This window comes from Myotis brandtii, unplaced genomic scaffold (assembly GCF_000412655.1).
Source record: "Myotis brandtii unplaced genomic scaffold, ASM41265v1 scaffold618, whole genome shotgun sequence".
Lineage (NCBI taxonomy): Eukaryota > Metazoa > Chordata > Mammalia > Chiroptera > Vespertilionidae > Myotis > Myotis brandtii.
The window spans coordinates 678,716-698,400 of NW_005370354.1; the positions used below are offsets into that span (position 1 = coordinate 678,716).

The 19,685-nt window shown below is 38.2% G+C and overlaps 1 protein-coding gene across 1 annotated transcript in view; it reads left to right on the forward strand.

The window, feature by feature from the left end:
- Positions 1-19,685, forward strand: part of MLLT3 (myeloid/lymphoid or mixed-lineage leukemia; translocated to, 3) — a 277,692-nt gene that overhangs the window by 200,788 nt on the left and 57,219 nt on the right. The window contains exons 5-6 of the mRNA XM_005879939.2: positions 3,994-4,016; positions 4,095-4,779. Coding sequence (XP_005880001.1) covers positions 3,994-4,016; positions 4,095-4,779 — 708 coding nt within the window. The remainder of the gene's footprint in view (positions 1-3,993; positions 4,017-4,094; positions 4,780-19,685) is intronic.

Consider the following 19,685-nt stretch of genomic DNA (forward strand, 5'->3'; position numbering starts at 1 on the left):
TTTTTTTTTACCGAGAGAAAGGGAGAGGGATAGAGAGTTAGAAACATCGATGAGAGAGAAACATCGATCAGCTGCCTCCTGCACAGTCCATACTGGGGATGTGCCTGCAACCAAGGTACATGCCCTTGACCGGAATCGAACCTGGGACCCTTGAGTCCGCAGGCCGACGCTCTATCCACTGAGCCAAACTGGTTAGGGCGAGACTTAGTTTTTATCTTAATATATGGTCTATCTTTGAAAATGTCCCATGTGCACTCAAGAAGAATGTATATTCTGTAGCTTTGGGGTAAAATGTTCTGTAAATGTCAATTTCATCTGATTTATTATGTCATTTAGGAGCATTGTTTCCTTGTTGATTTTTTTGTCTAGAAGATCTAGCTGGTGATGTCAGTGGAATGTTAAAGTCCCCTGCTATGCTTGTATTGCTGTCTATCTCTCCCTTAAAATCCTCCAGAAGTTATAAAATATATTTGGATCCTCCTATATTGTGTGCATATATGTTTACCAGGGTTATATCCTCTTATTGGATTGATCCCTTTGGTATTATGAAGTGGCCTTCATTGTCTCTTGTTATGGCTTTCACTTGAAGTCTATTTTGTGAGATAGGAGTATTGCTACCTCAGCTTTTTTTTTCATTTCCATTTGTTTGGAAAAAATTTTTCCATCCCTTCACTTTCATTCTGTGTTAGTCGTTTGTTCTGAGGTGATTTTGTTGCAGACAGCATATATATGGGTCATGTTTTCTTATCCATTCTGCTACTCTATGTCTTTTAATTGGAGCATTTAAGTCATTTACATATAAGGTTATTATTGATAGGTATTTATTTGTTGCCATTTCTCTCTTTATGCCTGTGTTCTTCTCTTTCTATTTCTTCTTTGTACACTGGTCCCTTTAGCATTTCTTGCAGTGCTGGTTTGGTGGTAATACATTCTTTTAGCCTTTTGTTTGGTCTGCAAAGCTCTTTATTTAACCTTCGATTTTAATGATAGCCTTGTTGGATAGAGTAGTCTTGGAGTCAGTCTCTTGATTTTCATTACTTTGTATACTTCTTGCCACTCCCTTCTGGCCTGAAGTGTTTCTACTGAGAAATCAACTGACAGTCTCCCTTCTAGGTAACTTTCTGTCTCTCTCTTGCAGCCTTTAAAATTATTTATTTGTCTTTAATATTTACCATTTTAATAATTATTAGCTTACTAGTATGTGTGGGTCTTTTGGGGTTCATCTTGGCTGGAACTCTGTGTTTCCTGAACTTACTGGCATGTTCCTTCACCAGGTTAGGGAAATTTTCTGCCATTATTTCAGCAAACAGATTCTCTATTCCTTGCTTGGATTCTTCTCCTTCTAGTCCTCCTATGATGTGAATGCTCTTACTTTTCATGTTATCTCCTTAAATCTGTCCTCCTGCCTTTTAAATATTTTCCCATTTATTGTTCTGAATGGGTGTTTTTTCTACCTTGTCTCCTATTTCACTGATTTGGTCCTCAGCTTCTTCTAGCCCAGTGGTCGGCAAACTGCGGCTCACAAGCCACATGCGGCTCTTTGGCCCCTTGAGTGTGGCTCTTCCACAAAATACCGACTTCTGCGCATGGGCCACGAAGTTTCAATCGCAGTGTATGTGAGCGCCCGCATGTGGTATTTTGTGGAAGAGCCACACTCAAGGGGCCAAAGAGCCGCATGTGGCTCACAAGCCGCAGTTTGCCGACCACTGTTCTAGCCTAATGTTGAATCCTTCTGAGTGTGCTTTATTTCAGCTATGTCGTTCCTCATTTCCAGTTGATCCTTATTCATTGTTTCAACCTCTATTTTCATGTTGATGTAGCTATTCTTAAGTCCCTTATAATTCTCATTAAGTTTCTTATAATTCTCATTAAGTTTATTTTAGTTCTCACTGAATTGTTTGAGCACCCTTATTACCATTACTCTAAATTCTTTACCTGACAGATTGCTTGCCTCCATTTCATTTAGTTCCTTTCCTGACTATTCCTTCTTTTCTTTCATTTGGGGGTTGTTTCTTTGTCTCCCTGTTATGGCTGCCCTTTTGTATTTATTTTTATGTATTAGATCAAATTTCTATGCCTCCCAGACTTTGTGGGGTGGTCTTATATAGTAGATGTTTTGTGGGACCCAGTGGTGCAATTTCTTAGATCTCCTGGGCTGGGTGTTCTAGGAAAGCCTCCTACTTGAATTATTTGGGTTTTCCTGTTGTAGCTGGGTCTTGAATGTTATTGTCCTGTTTGTGGATAGAATCTCCTCTCAGGTTGGCTGACTATGTGGCTTACCCCCAACCACGTCACGCAAGCTGTTGTGGAAATGCTGACAGAATAGAACAAAACACAACACAACAAAACGTAAAACATAAGAAACAAAACTAAAACTTACACAAGACCCCTATAGCAAGTACAGAGAAGAGGAAATTAGGAAAGAGACTAGAGAGTAGGAATGATAGAAGAAAAGAAAGAAAAAATATGAAGAGAAAAAGAACAAAACAACCAAACAGACAACCCCCCCCCCCCACACACACACACACACAAAACAAAACAAAAAAGGGGTGGGGAAGGAATATGTCAGTACAGAGTGGTCTTCAGGTGTTTTCTGTTCTTCCTTGGTATAAGTCTTCTCCTCAACTGGACCTCAGTTGGTAATTCCAAATGAATGTTCTCCAATTTAGTTGTGTTTCCAGTCTGGCCCTGGGAGAAGGTGCATGACGGGTCTGCCTATTTAGCCGCCATTTTTTGAGCTCTCCTTCAAGTACTTTTTCATTCTTCTCTTTTTAGTATTAACTGCTTATCCTTGAGGACTTAATTCAATAATTCTCTATAAATTTCTGAATTATTCTTTCCCCAATACCTATAACAGAATTACTTCTGCTTTTTGCTATCATAGCACTATAAAGGTGGCTCTTATAGCAAGTATGAATCATAGATATCTCACAATTATTAAGACTGGGGCATGTGGAAATCTTGCCATCTGCAAAAACATGGATGGACATAAAGGGTATTGTGCTGAGTGAAATAAGCCAGGCAGAGAAAAACAAACGCTATGTGATTTCACTTATATGTAGAATCTAGAAAACAAACCAATGAACAAGCACAACAGAAACAGACTCATAGATACAGAGAACATTTTGATGCTTGCCAGAGAGGAAGGTTATTGGGGGATGGGAGAAAAAGATAAAGAGATTAAGAAGTACAAATTGGTAGTTACAAATTGGCACACAGATGTACAGCATAGGCAATATAATCAATAATCTATATATATAAAAGGCTAATATGAAAATTGTCTTCTTGGGAGTTTGACTGGGAGACTGAGAGTTCAATTGCTCACTATGACATGCACTGACTACCAGGGGGTGATGTGGAATGAAGGAAGGCCCTGGCTGGCCACCAGAAGGAAAGCCCTGGCTGGCCACCAGAAGGAAGGCCCTGGCTGGCAGCCAGAAGGCCCCAATCAGCCCTGATTGCCGACCAGGATTAGAGACCTTACCTATGCACACATTTCGTGCACCGGGCCTCTAGTATTATAATAACTACATATGGTGTCAGATGGATCTTATATTTATCAGGGTGACCACTTTGTTAAGTTTTATAAATGTCTCATCACTGGATTGTACACCTGACACTAATTTAATGTGGTACATCAACTGTAATTGAAAAATAAAAAAAATATTTTAAAAAGTCATGTGTTAAACCATCTTTATATCTTTCAGAACAAGCATTTAGTAAACATTTGTTGAATTGAAATGCTTAGAACGCCATGCTTCTCATGATTAAGAAAATAGCTTGCCTCATTAAATTCCTTGATCCATAGTAGCCCTCATTCACCATGTTGTCACACACCCTATTTCCACCTGTTATACTATCGTTGCTTTCCATTAAAATTACTTTGAGATCAATCAAAAAGGGATCATTTTGTGCAGATGGAATGCAAGGAAAGCGGCTTTTGACTCTGTGTTGCACTTTGGCTTTGAGTTTCATTTCTTCTCCTTGTTGCAGGACCCTAACAGGAGTGTTCATACCAGCAGCAGCAGCAGCAGCAGCAGCTGTAGCAGCAGCAGCAGTAGCAGCAGCAGCAGCAGCAGCTGTAGCAGCAGCAGCAGTAGCAGCAGCAGCAGCAGCAGCTGTAGCAGCAGCAGCAGTAGCAGCAGCAGCAGCAGCAGCTGTAGCAGCAGCAGCAGCAGCAGTAGCAGCAGCAGCAGTAGTAGCAGCAGCAGCAGCAGCAGCACCAGTTTTTCAAAGCCTCACAAATTAATAAAGGAGCACAAGGAAAAACCTTCTAAAGACTCCAGAGAACATAAAAGTGCCTTCAAAGAACCTTCCAGGGATCACAACAAATCTTCCAAAGAATCCTCTAAGAAACCCAAAGAAATTAAACCACTGAAAGAAGAAAAAATGGTTCCTAAGATGGCCTTCAAGGAACCGAAACCCATGTCAAAAGAGCCAAAACCAGACAGTAACTTACTCACTATCACCAGTGGACAGCAAGATAAGAAGGCTCCTAGTAAAAGGCCCCCCATTTCAGATTCTGAAGAACTCTCAGCCAAAAAAAGGAAAAAGAGTAGCTCAGAGGCTCTATTTAAAAGTTTTTCTAGCGCGCCACCACTGATACTCACTTGTTCTGCTGACAAAAAACAGATAAAAGACAAATCTCACGTCAAGGTGGGAAAAGTCAAAATTGAGAGTGAGACATCAGAGAAGAAGAAATCAACTTTACCGCCGTTTGATGATATCGTGGACCCCAATGATTCTGATGCGGAGGAGAATATGTCCTCTAAATCTGATGTGAGTAGTCTTGTTGGCTCCCCTCCTTCCCCTTCTGAGCTTTCAGATTTGATTTCAGATAGATTCAAGATAAAGAATGAGGGAAGAAAATGACAGCTGAACCATGACATGGTGATATGGAAGTGCCTAGAAATCAGTTTCTTTAACTAATGGAAAGAAGGAAATGAAATCATTAGGAAACATGTAGATTTTTAGGCTGTGATTTCAAGGAAAGATATATTCAATAGTATTTGAATAGCAGCAGGAAAACGTAGATGGTCATTAGAGCTTAGGTACTATGCTTTTCAGTGATTGCCAAGTTAGGAAAGTAAGAAGAATGCAATAAAACTTGAATACAAAGGATAGTAAATTTAAAAGAGAAACATAAAATATTAGAGTTAAGCTATAATGTTGATCTATTTTATCAATGGAATGAAGTAATTTGTTTACATAAATGGAAAGCTGGTGATAATATTTTTAAACAGTTTTATCTAGCAAAATTAATGTAGCAATAATTTTTAACATATATATGTGCCTGTGAAATCAGGTGACAGTATTTTAAAAACAAAATATTTAATTTATTTTCATGGTATAGCCACTGTTTTGTTTTTGTAGATGTTCCAGGCTGATTTAAAAGTACAACAACTGTACTTTCCGCATTAGTTTTCTCATAGTAGTAATGCTTTTATTGTGATCTTCATTGCAAGTTTTTTTCCTGAAAAAGGGGACTAACTTTTGTGGATGCCCAAAAGGCCATCTAGTATCCCCCCAAAATGTTACCTGATGTTGAAATTTAAACTTATAATTACAGATGTCAGAGTTGGAAGGGATTTTCAGGTTATCTATTCTAATCTACCAGCGTAAGAAATCTTATACTTCAGAGACAGGACCGTTAGTAATTCAAAAGGTATTCGATTCTGTTTCTAAAGAATAGGCTAAAAACATTATTTACTATGAGATTATCTCTTCCTCACGTTTCCTTTTTCTCTAATTTTGGCCTTCTGTCATTACTTATCAGTCATGATCGGTCCTAATAATCTCCACATATTGGCTTGTCAACATTTCTAGACAGTGGTCACGGAAAATGTCTGGCTAAAAATTGCTGGCGATTTGAGAATACTACTTCTCTTCCTGTTCCCAGGCTTCACTTCACAAATGTTCCTAGTTCAAATGCTGGCGAGCTTTAGGGGATCTTAGTAGCAGATTCTCTCTCCTGTGTTTGCACTGTTTTGCGTTGAAAGCCAGCCAGAAATAGGACATGGCATCCATACCCATCTCTGGTCATCCAGAGACCACTTCCTTCCCCCCTACTCTCTAGAGCTATTCTTGAAATTTAAATAGAAGGTCATTATTAGGAGCAGAGTAACATAAGAAATCATGGGGATTGAGTAATTCATCCCAGTGTTTGGTAAAGGTGTAATAGTATAGTTCGTGAAATGGAGATGAGAGCTAATGGGTTTGTTCCAGTATTTGAAGAATTTATTTTTCATCCTTTGCTTTTTACCTCTCCTTTTAAATTAAAACTTATTCTTAAGGCAGATGCTACTTGGAACTTTCTTTTGTATGTTTAACTTTTATTTCAAATCACCCTGAAATGTTCACTGATGCAGTTGGGTTGTGATTAGTCTATCAAGATTGTCAAGTTTAGCAACTTTGTTCTGACATGTTGTGATTTTTCTAGAAGAGAGGTTTTTAAATTATGGGTTGTGATTCACTGGTGAGCCATGAAGTCAATTTAGCATGTCATCATCAGTATTTTTAAAAAGTCAGAATACATTGTAATTAGTAGGGGTAAATAGTGGTTCATGAAATTTTTATTTCAGAGGGTCGGTTATTTCTTATAGTAGGTCATGGTCAAGTTTTTAAAAGGCATCTTTCTTGAATGTTTGCTGGTTTGTGAGAAGACCAATGCCATTCACCAAGCAGTATTGAATGTTCTTTCTACATGAAAGTATCCTAGGTTATCTTTCTCTTTAGGTCATTTTGCGTGGTCTTGTTTTTGTTTGCCTCTTGCTCCTTCCCTTTGCACACCCCCTACTGGGGATGTGCCCGCAACCCAGGTACATGCCCTTGACCGGAATCGAACCTGGGACCCTTCAGTCCACAGGCCGACACTCTATCCACGGAGCCAAACAGGTTTCGGCCACCAAGCAGTATTGAATGTTCTTTCTACATGAAAGTATCCTAGGTTATCTTTCTCTTTAGGTAATTTTGTGTGGTCTTGTTTTTGTTTGCCTCTTGCTCCTTCCCTTTTTCATGATTTATAAGGTATAGCTTTTCTTTTCATAGACTTTATGTCTGACTTGGTATATTTATTCAAAGCTATAACTTTAAAAATCTTCTGGAATGAAGAGTTAATTATAATTCCTTACAGTGGGTAGCAAATTTTTTAAATAATTCATGATATAATAGAGCCACATATCCAGTGATCATAACAGGAGTTTTTGTAATGTACATATCGTTATTGAGAAAGCCTGCAAGAGTTTGACATGCTTGCACAGACTTTCAGGTTTTATTTGGATATCAAACCCAACAACTGTACCTCCCTTATCAGTTTTCTGATAGTAGTAATGCTTCTATTGTTGCTGCTAGTGGTTTAATTCTCTAAATGTAGGTGGTGTAACAGAAGAGAATTAACAATAGTGGTTCCAAGTAAGCCAGGGCCCAAAAGACCATTCTGTGAGCAAAGGAGAATAAAAGAGGGCTGAAATTTCCTTTATTCGTTAGTAAAGATAACTTTTGTTTGGCCTTTCTACTACCTGGTGTCCCTCCTGTGGGCAAGACGATGGAAGGAACAAACAGGAGGCAATTGTAATGGAGAGCCCTTAGCAGCCCTAAACTTCCCTTGGTCTATAACTACCTTGGTGGTAGCTTGGGGTAGACCCAACTTCAGGGAGCAACATTCACATTGACCTGGAGGTGAGCGTGTCTGCATCTGAGTAAGTGTGATCAGATGACCTCATCTCTCTAAAGTCCTTTCCAGCCCAGCTGGTGTAGCTCTGCAGGAACCAAGAGGTCCCCGGTTCGATTCCTCGTTAGGGCACATGCCCAGGTTGTGGGCTCGATCCCAAGTAGGTGTGCAGGAGGCAGCAGATAGATGATGTTCCTCATTCATTGATGTTTCCATCTCTCCTTCCCGCTCCCTTCCTCTGTCTCTAAAAATCAATAAAAACATATTTTTTAAAAAGTCCTTTCTAGCTTCATTATTTAAATGTGAGCCAGATTTATGTTCATTCGTGAGGGATGGGGTGGTGGGTAATTTTAGACACAGCAGGTGGAAATCATGAACATTGGAAACAGAAGGAAGACACAAAAAATAATTGGAAGAGTGTGAAGAATTAAGAAGGGCTGGGTAAAAAGATTATTTACCTGGTATGTCGTAAAAAAAAAACAACATACAACAACATCTTGCCTTGGTATAAGTTAGTTACAATGAAAAGGAAGAACTTTTTAAAGAAGTTTTTTAAATAAGTTAGATTCAGGTTTTATATAAAAATCAGTGCTATTGAGATGGATTGGGAAGCTTAGATTGCTGATTGATATGGTTGTTTTTATTAAGATTTTTATTTACTTTGTAAACAAGAAGAGGCAAACCTAAAGTACATCCATGGTTTGTATGCCTGCATATTTTTTGTGGGATCACTTATTTGAAGATAAATATTTAGGTAGGTGGGTAGATAGGTAGGTAGGCAGAAAGGGAGTCAAGTAATCCAGTATTTATGAGTCTATACTGTGGTGTTAGACAAGCTGGCTGTGTTTTGAATTCCACTTGTAACTGTGATCTTGGGCAAACGATTTAATCTGCTCTATTTCTTAGGGTTTTTGTTTGTTTTGTGTTTTTTCTGTCTGTGAAATGGAGATTATAATAGTATTTACTTTGTAAAATTATCGTGAAAATAGTCAATCTGGGTAAAGCATTTAGTAATCTAAAAATCTGAGTTAGCCCTAGCCGTTTTGGCTCAGTGGATGGAGTGTCAGCCTGCGGACCCAAGGGTCCTGGGTTTGATTCTGGTCAAGGGCATGTACCTCGGTTTCAGGCTCCTCCCCAGCCTGGGCCCTGGTCAGGGCATGTGCAAGAGGCAACCAATTGATGTGTTTCTCTCACATCTGATGTTTCTTTCTGTTTTTCCCTCTCTCTCCCACTCTCTCTAAAATCAATGAAAAAATATCCTCGGGTGAGGATTAAATAATAATAATATAAAAAATAAAAATGTGAGTTAGCTATTATTATGCATGATTTGGCTTCTGGAAACCTTTATAACCTAAAGCATTGAAAGATATTTTTGATATTCTATAACACCACAGAATGCGCCTGTCCTTTATTAAGTGTGTGGCTTATATGTTTTAGAGGGCAAAGGGTACTTGCAATGGATGTCATGTTGCTCTGAATTTTTGTCTTGAGGAGATATATGACCTTCATATTGATATTCATGTGTTACATATGTTCTCTGGAAAAAAAACAGGACCAAAAAAAGGCTCCAAGTTTGTTTTTTATTTTAATTTTTATTCTGGAATATAAAGCTCTTTTTTTTAAAAAATCCTCACTGAGGATATATTTTTTAATTGATTTTTAGAGAGAGAAAGAGAGAGAGAGAGAGAGAGAGAGAGAGAGAGGAGAGAGAGAGAGGCTGCTGCCCAAATACGTCCAACTGGGGCTCAAACCTGCAACCCAGGCATGTGCCCTGACCAAGTATGGAACCTGCCACCTTTTTGATGTTGTGGATGACACTCCAACCCCAACTGAGCCACCTGGCCAGAGCTAAAGCTCTTTTTAATTAAACAATCATTGATACACAATATTATATTAGTTTCAGGTATACAGCAGTGATTTGACATTTATATACCTTATGAAGTGATCACCATGAGAATTCTAGTAACCATCTATCACTATATAAAGTTATTGCGATATTATTGACTGTATTCCCAATGCTGTAAATTACATCCCCATGACTTACGTTATAACTATAACTTTGCACCTCGTAATCTCCTTCACCTTTTTGCCCATCCCCCACCACACAAGCCTCTGACAACTATCAGTTCTCTGTATCTATGAGTCTGTTTGTTTTTTATTTGTTTAGTTTTGTTAGAGTTCACATGTAAATGAAATGACACAGTATTTATCTTTCTTTGACTTATTTCACTTAGCATAATACCATCTCAGTCCATCCATGTTGGCAAGCATTCTGGGAGCCTGGGAACCCAAGGGCTCACCACCCATTGTGGGTTCTTGGCTTTGTGCAGGAAAGAATTTAAATGCAAGCCAGCATAGAGTTTAAAGTGAAGGTGAGTTTATTAGTGAAGTGATGAGACAGAAAGTGGACTACTTCACAGGCAGAGCAGCCCCCTTTAGCAGAATTTGCTTTCTTTATTGAGGTTCATTTAATCAGGGGTGGGGTGGAGAGTAGGTTATTCAATAAGAGGGAGGAATATTTAGGATTTTCCTGGGAAAAGGGTTTAGATTTCTCAGAGGAGTTCCATTGGCCATTTGGTGTCCTTATATGGTGGCCTTCTGGTTTTGATCATGGTGGTGTGGGATATGTCATTTAGTATGCAGTGAGCATATAATGAGGCTAGGGGTTACCTAGTCACCATGTTGGACCAAACTGGTCTCTGCTAGTTTTCAGCCATAAATTCAATGGGCGGGATTTATGTCATAAATCTCATTTCCTTGTTGACAGTTCCTATAGCTTTTATTGATTGCATTTTTTTTCAATTTCATTCTTTTCTATGTCTGAATAATATTACTGTGTGTGTGTGTGTGCATATATATGTATATATCTCAAATCTTCTTTATTAATTCATCTATTAATGGACACCTAGGTTGCTTCCATATAGTGGCTTTTGTAAATAATGCTTCAGTGAACATAGGGGTTATGTATCTTTTGAATGAGTGTTTTCATTTTCTTTGGAAATGCCCCAAACTGAAATTGCTAAATTGTATGGTAGTTGTATTAAATTTTTTTTTAAAATATGTTTTTTAAAAATATATATTTTATTGATTTTTTACAGAGAGGAAGGGAGAGGGATAGAGAGTTAGAAACATCGATCAGCTGCCTCTTACACACCCCCTCCTGGGGATGTGTCCGCAACCAAGGTATATGCCCTTGACCAGAATCGAACCCGGGACCCTTGAGTCTGCAGGCTGACGCTCTATACACTGAGCCAAACTGGTTAGGGCTAAATATGTTTTTATTGATTTCAAAGAGGAAGGGAGAAGGAGAGAGAGATAGAAACATCAATGATGAGTGAATTATTGGTTGGCTCTCTCCTAAAGGTCCCCTACTGGGATTGAGCCTGCAACCTAGACATGTTCCCTGTCCAGGAATTGAACTGAGACCTCCTGTTTCATAGTTCTACGTTCAACCACTAAGCCTCACGGGCCGGGCTGGTAGTTGTATTTTTAATTTTATGCAGAATCTCATACTGTTTTCCATAGTGGCTTCACCAATTTACAATTCCAACAACAGTGCACAAGGGTTCCCTTTTGTCCAGATCTTCGTCAACACTTGTTTCTTACAAAAATCTAAGTTTTAAATTAAGAGTTAAGGCAATGCTTAGGAAGCTTCATTTAGCTTTCTAATTAAATGAGATAAAGGACAAAATCATACCTAACATTGCATTGAATAGGTACTTGGTAGTTTATTTTTTCATTGCTTTAGCTATTAAAAGAAGATATACGAAGGAATGATTTATCTTTGCGTTACTGTTAATATGACTGAAAGAGTCATGTTAAAATGTATTTTGTAATTCCTGAAATGTTTCTCAATTTATAAAGAAACCTAATATTGTCATATGAAAGTCCGTTAGTAATTTTCCCTGACAGAATTTGGGAGGTCTGTGTGTGGCGGGGCAGGTAGGGAAACAGAAGGACTGTTTTTTATAGTGGGTGAGCATTTAGCAAAAACAGAAAACATAATAAAAACATGTTTTAGCTATGTACGTAAATGTTAACATTAAGAATATTTTGCACTCTAGAACCTGAGTAATTCCAATTAGAATAAAGCTGTTCTTGGTTTACGAATTTACCTTTTGTGGCCATACTGGTCATTTATGGAACGTGACTGTTCTTACTAGGGACAACATTGACTAGGAACTAGGAAAGGGTAGGGATCTGAGTGTATCAACATCAACCAAAAGTTTGTAATTGTGATTAGTATTAACCTGTTTAAACTTTAATTGACAATGAAAAGAACCCAACTAATTTTTACTCCTCCTGTAATTTCCTAGGTTTTTGTTGTTTTGTTTTTTCATATAATTCTGCTTCTCTACTGAGTTGATTTGGTTTTGTGATACAGGGAAGTTTGGTATTCATAGCAGAGAAGGAAGGAAAAGATAGTAAAAGAAAATTGAAGTAACCATGTATGTTTGGATTTGTTTATGTTAGTAATTTCCTGTTTTGTGAAAATGTAATCATAATTTAAAAGTGCAGAAGTTAAAAGTTTTAATTATCTTTCCTTGAAAATGGGCAGATTACATTTGGTAAAATGTTTCCAACTTCAATCTGAAGTGTGAGGAATGAGATTTCAATTGTGTCTTTTGATCGTTTCTGGCTTACCAAAGTGCTTCCGTGGTAAAATCTAGAGGGAGAAAGATGAAATCTCATCAGATGAGAGCATTTTTCCCAAGGGTAGCTGGTAGTTCAGATACAGGATAAAGACTTCAAACCACCTTGGCAGAAGTTTCTTTTGAAAAGAAAAAAAAAAAAAAAGGAAGGAGAAGGAAAAAGAAACTTCCCTTCTTTTGTTGTGCCTCATTTCCTCCCGCCCCACCCTGTCCCTTGCCCTGCTTGAACTGTCTGGAGCTGGCAGTAAATGTCCTGCTGTCGAAGCATTGGCCTTAGGTTTTTATATGATGGAAGGTTGTCGCCGTCAGAGAAGAAGGTCTTTATTGTGTTTTCAAAGTGGCTTTTTAATGACTTGTAATTCCAGCACATGCAAGAGCTGTAAAGTCTGTAAGTATGGTGAGTGAGCAGCTGGAGAGGCCATTCATTAAAGGGCTGCCCGGCTCTCCAAGGGGGGCTCTCATTCTGGACTCCGGTTCTTTGTATTTTATACAACTGGAGGTAAAAATACCTGAGGAGTTGCAATTCTCCCTCTGGTTCATTCACCTCAGTGTGCAACTTGTGAAGTAAAACAATGGGAAGAAAGTTACTTTTGTTGGGTGCATGGAGAAATTTCACCTGACCTTATTGTTTTTGTAATTTTTGTGTTAGATGTAATCAGAAGAAGGAGGTGCAGTTAAGCCAGTCAACTGTTCATTTTTTTTCAGCCACATTTCTGGCTGATTTCAGAAAAAGATTTGAAGCAGTTAAAAGGGAGATTTTTTTTTTTTTGTAAACAGAGTTAGTGGTTTTTCTCTTCCTTGTTTGGCTATCAAACTAAGCCCAAATGGTTTCTGTTGTTAAATAATTTCTTGGAAGCTTAGGTAGCTGAGGGTAATGAATAGACAGGGGGCCCTATCATTGCAGAGTTGGTTCTCATCCATAATTCCCCAAACCTGGTATTTTCTCTTACTTGTATTGAATTGTTTCTCTCTCAATAAATTCTATGAGCCTCCTTCAAAGGCGCTGCATTGCCTATTCACTATATTGTTGTTTCTTAATCTAGAGCCCATGATCTTGATGTAATTGTTCCATCCGTCATCTTTAGACACAAAGTGAAAGATGTGACTCAACATGATTTTGCACAACAAGCCTTACCCTGCCATGGGGTACCTTACAGCCGTAGCTAAACTGGCCTTGAGTGCTTTCTATGTGCTAGTCTCCATTCTGAGCACTTGATTTGTTTTAACTCATTTAACCCACAAAACAACTCTATGAAAATAGGTAATATTATAATCCCTGTTTTATAGGTAATATTATTACCCCCATTCCAAAGGTAAGAAACATGCCCATGGTTGCCATGTTTAAATGTAGGGAATGCCCTCCAGAGGAGTTTTGGGTCGAAACAAATTCTCAATTACCGTAACTTCATCTTACAGTTGGCATCACTGCTGAGAAAGCCTTTGATATACTTTTGTTCCATTTGTAACTCAGATTACTCTGACCTACCTATTGGTTTGGGCTTTACCTACAGCCTTCATTCCGGACCTATTGGGTTTCCTCATAGGTGGATTTGGCATCCACAGCCGGGATTGAGGGAAGAGCTGCGAAACATCCAGGAGCCTCTAACTTCTCCTACGTTCTTGCTTAAAGTAAAACACACCCTCCTGGGTCTGGATTTCACATTGTTATACTGTGTCTTGAGCACTATGTCCCTGCTCCCAGAGTTTCCCCACTGGGTCGTACATGGGAATTTGTGTTCAACAGAGCTGAGCTGCAATATCGAGGTTTCCCAGAAGGTGCCACCAAATAACAAATGGTGTCCTCCAGTTTGAAGATTCTTTGTTTTTGAATCTTCTAGTTACATTTTATAAGTTCATTTTTTAATATCTCTGGATATTCAAAATGTAGGCTGTGCTTTCTTTGACCTAGGAGACAAGATAGTGCAATGATATAGGTCGAGGGTGATTTTCTTTCGGTGTCTATGTAATTATTTAACCAAGTTTGAGAAATTGTTCTCAGTGGGTAACAATTTATGACTGTAAACTTTCAAGGCAGTGTCAAGGTCCACAAAGAAAAATCACCCCTAAGAGGCTTCTTTGGGTCACCAAAGGTGACCGCACAGTGAGATGTTCCCAGATAAAGTCAAAGATCCTTCTATTAGGCAGGAGAAAATGGAAAGCATTTACTAAAGTGTTTGGTGACAACAGACTTTGCCTTTGAATTTAGAAGACATAAAGGATGGGGAGACGGGGCTGCCAAGATGGGGAGAAATATTTAGAGTTGGTGACAAAAGGAAGTTTTCTCGTTTTTCTCAGTGATGGAAAGAAAATATATGTATGAGGTCTTTAGATGTTACTTTAAATAAGTAAATGAAATAATTACTAGAGTGTCCTGGTTTGAGGCTCAGTGTTTAGAATAATGGGATTGTGTGGGGGGTTTTTTTAAATTAAACTTGCTTTATTTTGTGGTCCTTCTATTATTATTATTTTTTTTTTTTTTACATATGATAAACCATCATGTCACTTTGAGTAACTACAACGTTTCCTTCTAAATGTGTTTGTTTTCAATATTCTTTGATTACTTTAATGATGTTCAATAGCATTTGAAAATATTTATGTGGTATGTATTCCTATATATAAACACTGTATTAGGTAGTACAGTTGGTACAAAATTAAGCTGAGCTTTGACAAAAGGAAGGTGTGAATTAGTGTAGATAAGGGCTGGGTGGACAGGAGGAGGGATTCTTGATTGGGGGAAACAACGTGGAAGCAAAAGAACTGATGACAAATGTAGACAAGTCTGCACTGAAAATGTCCGTACTGTCCTTCCTGAAAATGGAGAGAGATCTTATAAATGAAGTCCTTCAGTTAATTTATCAACTTCTTTGCTGGGGATGAAGGAAGCTTTATTTAACTCAACTCCACGCTGGGATGGTTCTGGACCCTTTCACGCTATATTCTCTTATGTAATCGGTACGATGTGTAAGATCGTTTTTGTTTCCATCTTAACAGATATGGAAGTGGCACAGCCAGAATTTGAATCTAGGTCTGTCTAATGCCAAAAGCTCTTGCTTTTTAGAACCATACCACTCATTAAACCTCCTTGAGAGAGAAATCACATCAAATTAAAACCACTGTGGTACTGATTACACCTTTTCAAGAAAAATCTAATTAGCAACATTAACTCTCTCACTATCTGGCTTCCTCTGTAATGGTGCCACAGTTCAGTGAAAGGAGGAGAATGAGAAATAAGATGTAGCCCCCAAAACTTGGATACTTGGCTGTGAATTGTGGGTGCAAGGAGTCTGGCTATGATGTCCAAATGTGATCAACTCATGCTTCATATGGCTCAGTATCATTTTCTAGGAAGCAGAATTGCAGAATATATTAAAAAGCTGTAGTGCTTTAGAGTCCAGCCAAGGACATTTGTTCAACATGTATTGTCTTATTAGGGAGTGTCATATACCTCATACGAGGGTCAAGGACATGGCCAGTGTTACTGGAAGAACTTCCATCTACTGTATTGTATTATCTAAAGGTTGTACTCATGAAGGCTATAAAGAAGGAAGGTGGGCCTTCCTTGTCCTGGTACACAGCCATACCTGGCTAATCAATTATCTGCCTGGGCCTCGGAGGGGTGGTCCTGGAGCCATGCTCCAAGAGCATAGACTTGGAATCAAGACTAGACAGGTTCAGCTTACTAGTCATGGACTGTAAAATGTGGATTTTAATGCTAATGATGAGATTATAGATGTAAACTTCCACTTGAGCATTACTTCAAGTAACAATATTAATCATGTCATAGACAAAGACTTGCCTTTGGTTTGGTCATTCATGAATTGTATTCTGTGAAGACCTGAAGTTGGTAGGTGTTCTTGAGAAGATTGAGAGGCAAAGCTGCTGTCTAGGAATTTAGTGATGGATACTCCATGGCCACCGTATCTTTTTTATTCCTGCAAATGTTTCTAAAATGTCATTTTCCATTTGGCCTAGCCTTACATCAAACTGGGAGTCAAAGCAGAGTCTTGCTGAAAGTCCACCCTAGTTTAAAATGTCTGTATCTGACAAATTCTACTCAATGATGACCTGATACATTTTCAGTATTATAAAGTATTCACCGTATTTGCAAGTTTTCCCCTCTTCTTCATTATTGTCTAGGATTACTTTAATTAGAGGTGAACATCAGACATATTGCTGATCTTGTGATGGGGTATTTGAAAGTGCTAGCTTATCTGATAATCTTAGGTCAGACTCTCATTTCTCTTGCTTATCAAGCCTGCCTTCGTTGTCCAGCAGCATTTAGAGGGACAACTTGCAAGTCCTTTCCCCCCTTTTAAAGGTAACCCATGCATCTTCCTCCTTGTTTAGTATAATAAAACCAATGAGTTTCAGAGTTTACTCCCCAAAAGCAAGGTTTGAAGGAAAGAGATGGTGTCTCCCATGTTGTCCATCTCCTTATCCTGATCATATTAACAACTCAGTTGTCTCTCTTCATCTTTAGAAAACCTTTCAAGGCTTAAAATATACTCTTTTAAAGATTTAAGACCAAGTTTAGAAACCATGAGCAACTGTCTAAAATATAGCATTTACTTCATGACTGAGAAAATAATGGGATTTTTAAAGCAGAAAGACCTCAGAAACTTCCTTTAACAATTTGCATTTTGCAGAGGAAATTTTGAGAGCAAGGTCTACAATTTGTCCACCATCACAGAGCTCTCACTGACCTCCCCCAAAGGCCCTACAATGTAAGTCCCCTATTGGTATGCCATTACTGTTTTCAGTTGGAACAGTTTACAATCCTTCACATGTCCCCCATTCCCTTCCCAAACTCTCCTCCACTTGAACATTTAAAGTGGTTCCTAATGAGTTGCTTATGCCCATTAAACATAAGACTTGGCCCCACCTCTTAGTCTGGGCCCCTTTGTTGAGTGAATGTACCTTGCATTTCATATTCTCAGCAGAATCGCACCTGAAAGCCTCATGGGATGTCTAAGTGAGGGTGGGGTGGAAGTCTCAGTGGATATCATAGAGATTAATTGGTGAAAAATTTGAACCTTTGTGCCCTGGTCCTCCTTGATTTTCTCTGGGACATGACCAAGGAGAATAATCATAGCTTGCTATATTTCGGAGGGGGTTGTGGAATCATTAGGCAAAACAGAAAATGACACACTTAGGTATCTGACCAATCAAAAGTCTTAATTGTGCTTGATAATAAAAATATGGAAAGAACTTTAAAAAACTCTATTGTAAATGAAGCCTTTACTTGGACAAGTTGATATTTTTTAACAGGTGAAATCTGAATCCTATTCCTTCTTACCCTCCAGTATCTTCAGTATCTGCCTCTGTGTCCTGAGTTGTTCCCCTTAGTCGCTCTACATATGTACTAAGGCATCCTTCATGCCAAACAGCAGCTGCTGACACACACCCCCACCTCAAACTTTTAACCCTGATGTTCTCCAGACTCTAGTTTCTTCATTTCCTTTCCCTTCACTGACAGATATCTGAAAAGGTCCATATTCCTCAACCCATTCTGGTCTGGTTTTGCCCTTAGAAACTATTCCTTTTCTTTTTCTGTTTAATTGATGAGAGGAGAGAGAGAGAGAGAGAGAGAGAGAGAGATCAATTTGTTGTTCCAATTATTTAATGCATTCATTGGTTGACTTTTGTATGTGCCCTGACCACAACCTTGGAGTATTGGGACAATGTTCTAATTAACTGAGCTACTTAGCCAGGGCTTGGAAACTATTCTTAAAACTACCATTGGAAAAGGTCACCAGTGCCTTCGAGACTATAAATGTAGAGACCATTTTCTAAGTATTAGATTTTACCTCTCTGGCAGCTTTGGTTTGCTTTTCTGTTCTATTCCTTGGCTCTGTTGTACCTACCCTGATCTCTCTAACATCTCTTGGTCAGTCTCCTTTGCCAGCTGATCTCCTTTCCACCAACCATACATTGGCCATTGCCAGTCTCCTTCTTTTCTATTATATAATCTTCCCTGGACAATCACCTATTACCTGTCTCTTCTTTTCCCCAGGCTCTTCATCTTTATAACTGTCTAAAACACAAATTCTGGAAGGAAATATTCAGGTGCCTTATAGGCTAAACACCAAATTCTCTTTTGCCTTCCTTTATTTCTTTTTGTAATCCTTTATTATGGAGAATTTCAAATATACACAAATTATGCAGAATAGTATATATGAACCCTCCTTTATCCATCACCCAGTTTCAACAATTATTAATTGATGGCCAATTTCGTTTCAATTATAGCACCTTCTACTCTTCCCCCAATATTATTATTATTTTTTAAATATATTTTATTGATTTTTTTACAGAGAGGAAGGGAAAGAGATAGTTAGAAACATCGATGAGAGAGAAACATCGATCAGCTGCCTCCTGCACACCTCCTACTGGGGATGTGCCCGCAACCAAGGTACATGCCCTTGACCGGAATTGAACCTGGGACCTTTCAGTCTGCAGGCTGACGCTCTATCCACTGAGCCAAACTGGTTATGGCCCCAATATTATTTTTAATAAAATCCAAGGTGTCATATTATTTCACACATAGATATTTCAGTATGAATCTCTAAAAGATAAAGGATTTTTAAAAAGTAGAACTAAAGTATCATTGTCGTATCTGAACAAATTAATAATGTTTAATATCAGATTTCTGGACAAATTTCTAATAGAATCAAAATTTTCTTTTTGTTTTTACAGTTCTTTGAATCAGGGTCCAAATTAGGTTCACATCTTGAAGTTTGTAAAACTATCTTATAAATTTGTGATTTATAGAGTCTCTCTCATTCTTTCACATAAAAGTGTAAAGAAAAAAAATCTAGATTTCTTATAGAATTTCTCAGTTGGGGTGTTGCTGATAGTATCTTTGTGGTGTATTTTCTATAAATTAGAGACGTGACTGGATTTGGGCTAGGTTTTGGTTTTTAGTTAAGTTTTGGGCAAGACTGTTTCATGGGTCGAGTTGTGTTCTTTCATCAGAAGGCTTATAAGGTAAGGTTATTTTCTTTTTGTGTGTGTGTGAGGTTAGCACCCACTGATGCTCAGTGCCTCTCTGCACGCAATTCATTAGAGGTTGTAGATTGGCGGTATTTTATTTCATCACTTTTTCTTCATTTATCAGCCTGAATTCACCTATGAAGTGAAACTCTTTCTCCTCTGTCTTTTATTTAACCAATAGTACAGTTTATATAAGGAAAAAAACAAAACATGGTGCATAATCCCCCCCAGCTTTTTTTTTTTTTTTTTATCAGTTTTCAGAATGGGATTGGTTCCTTAGTATCCTTCAACAATGGCCCCTAATATTTTTAAGCATTGTTTTATGATTTTATTTTTTAAATTTTTTTTCTTTATTGATTAAGATATTACATATG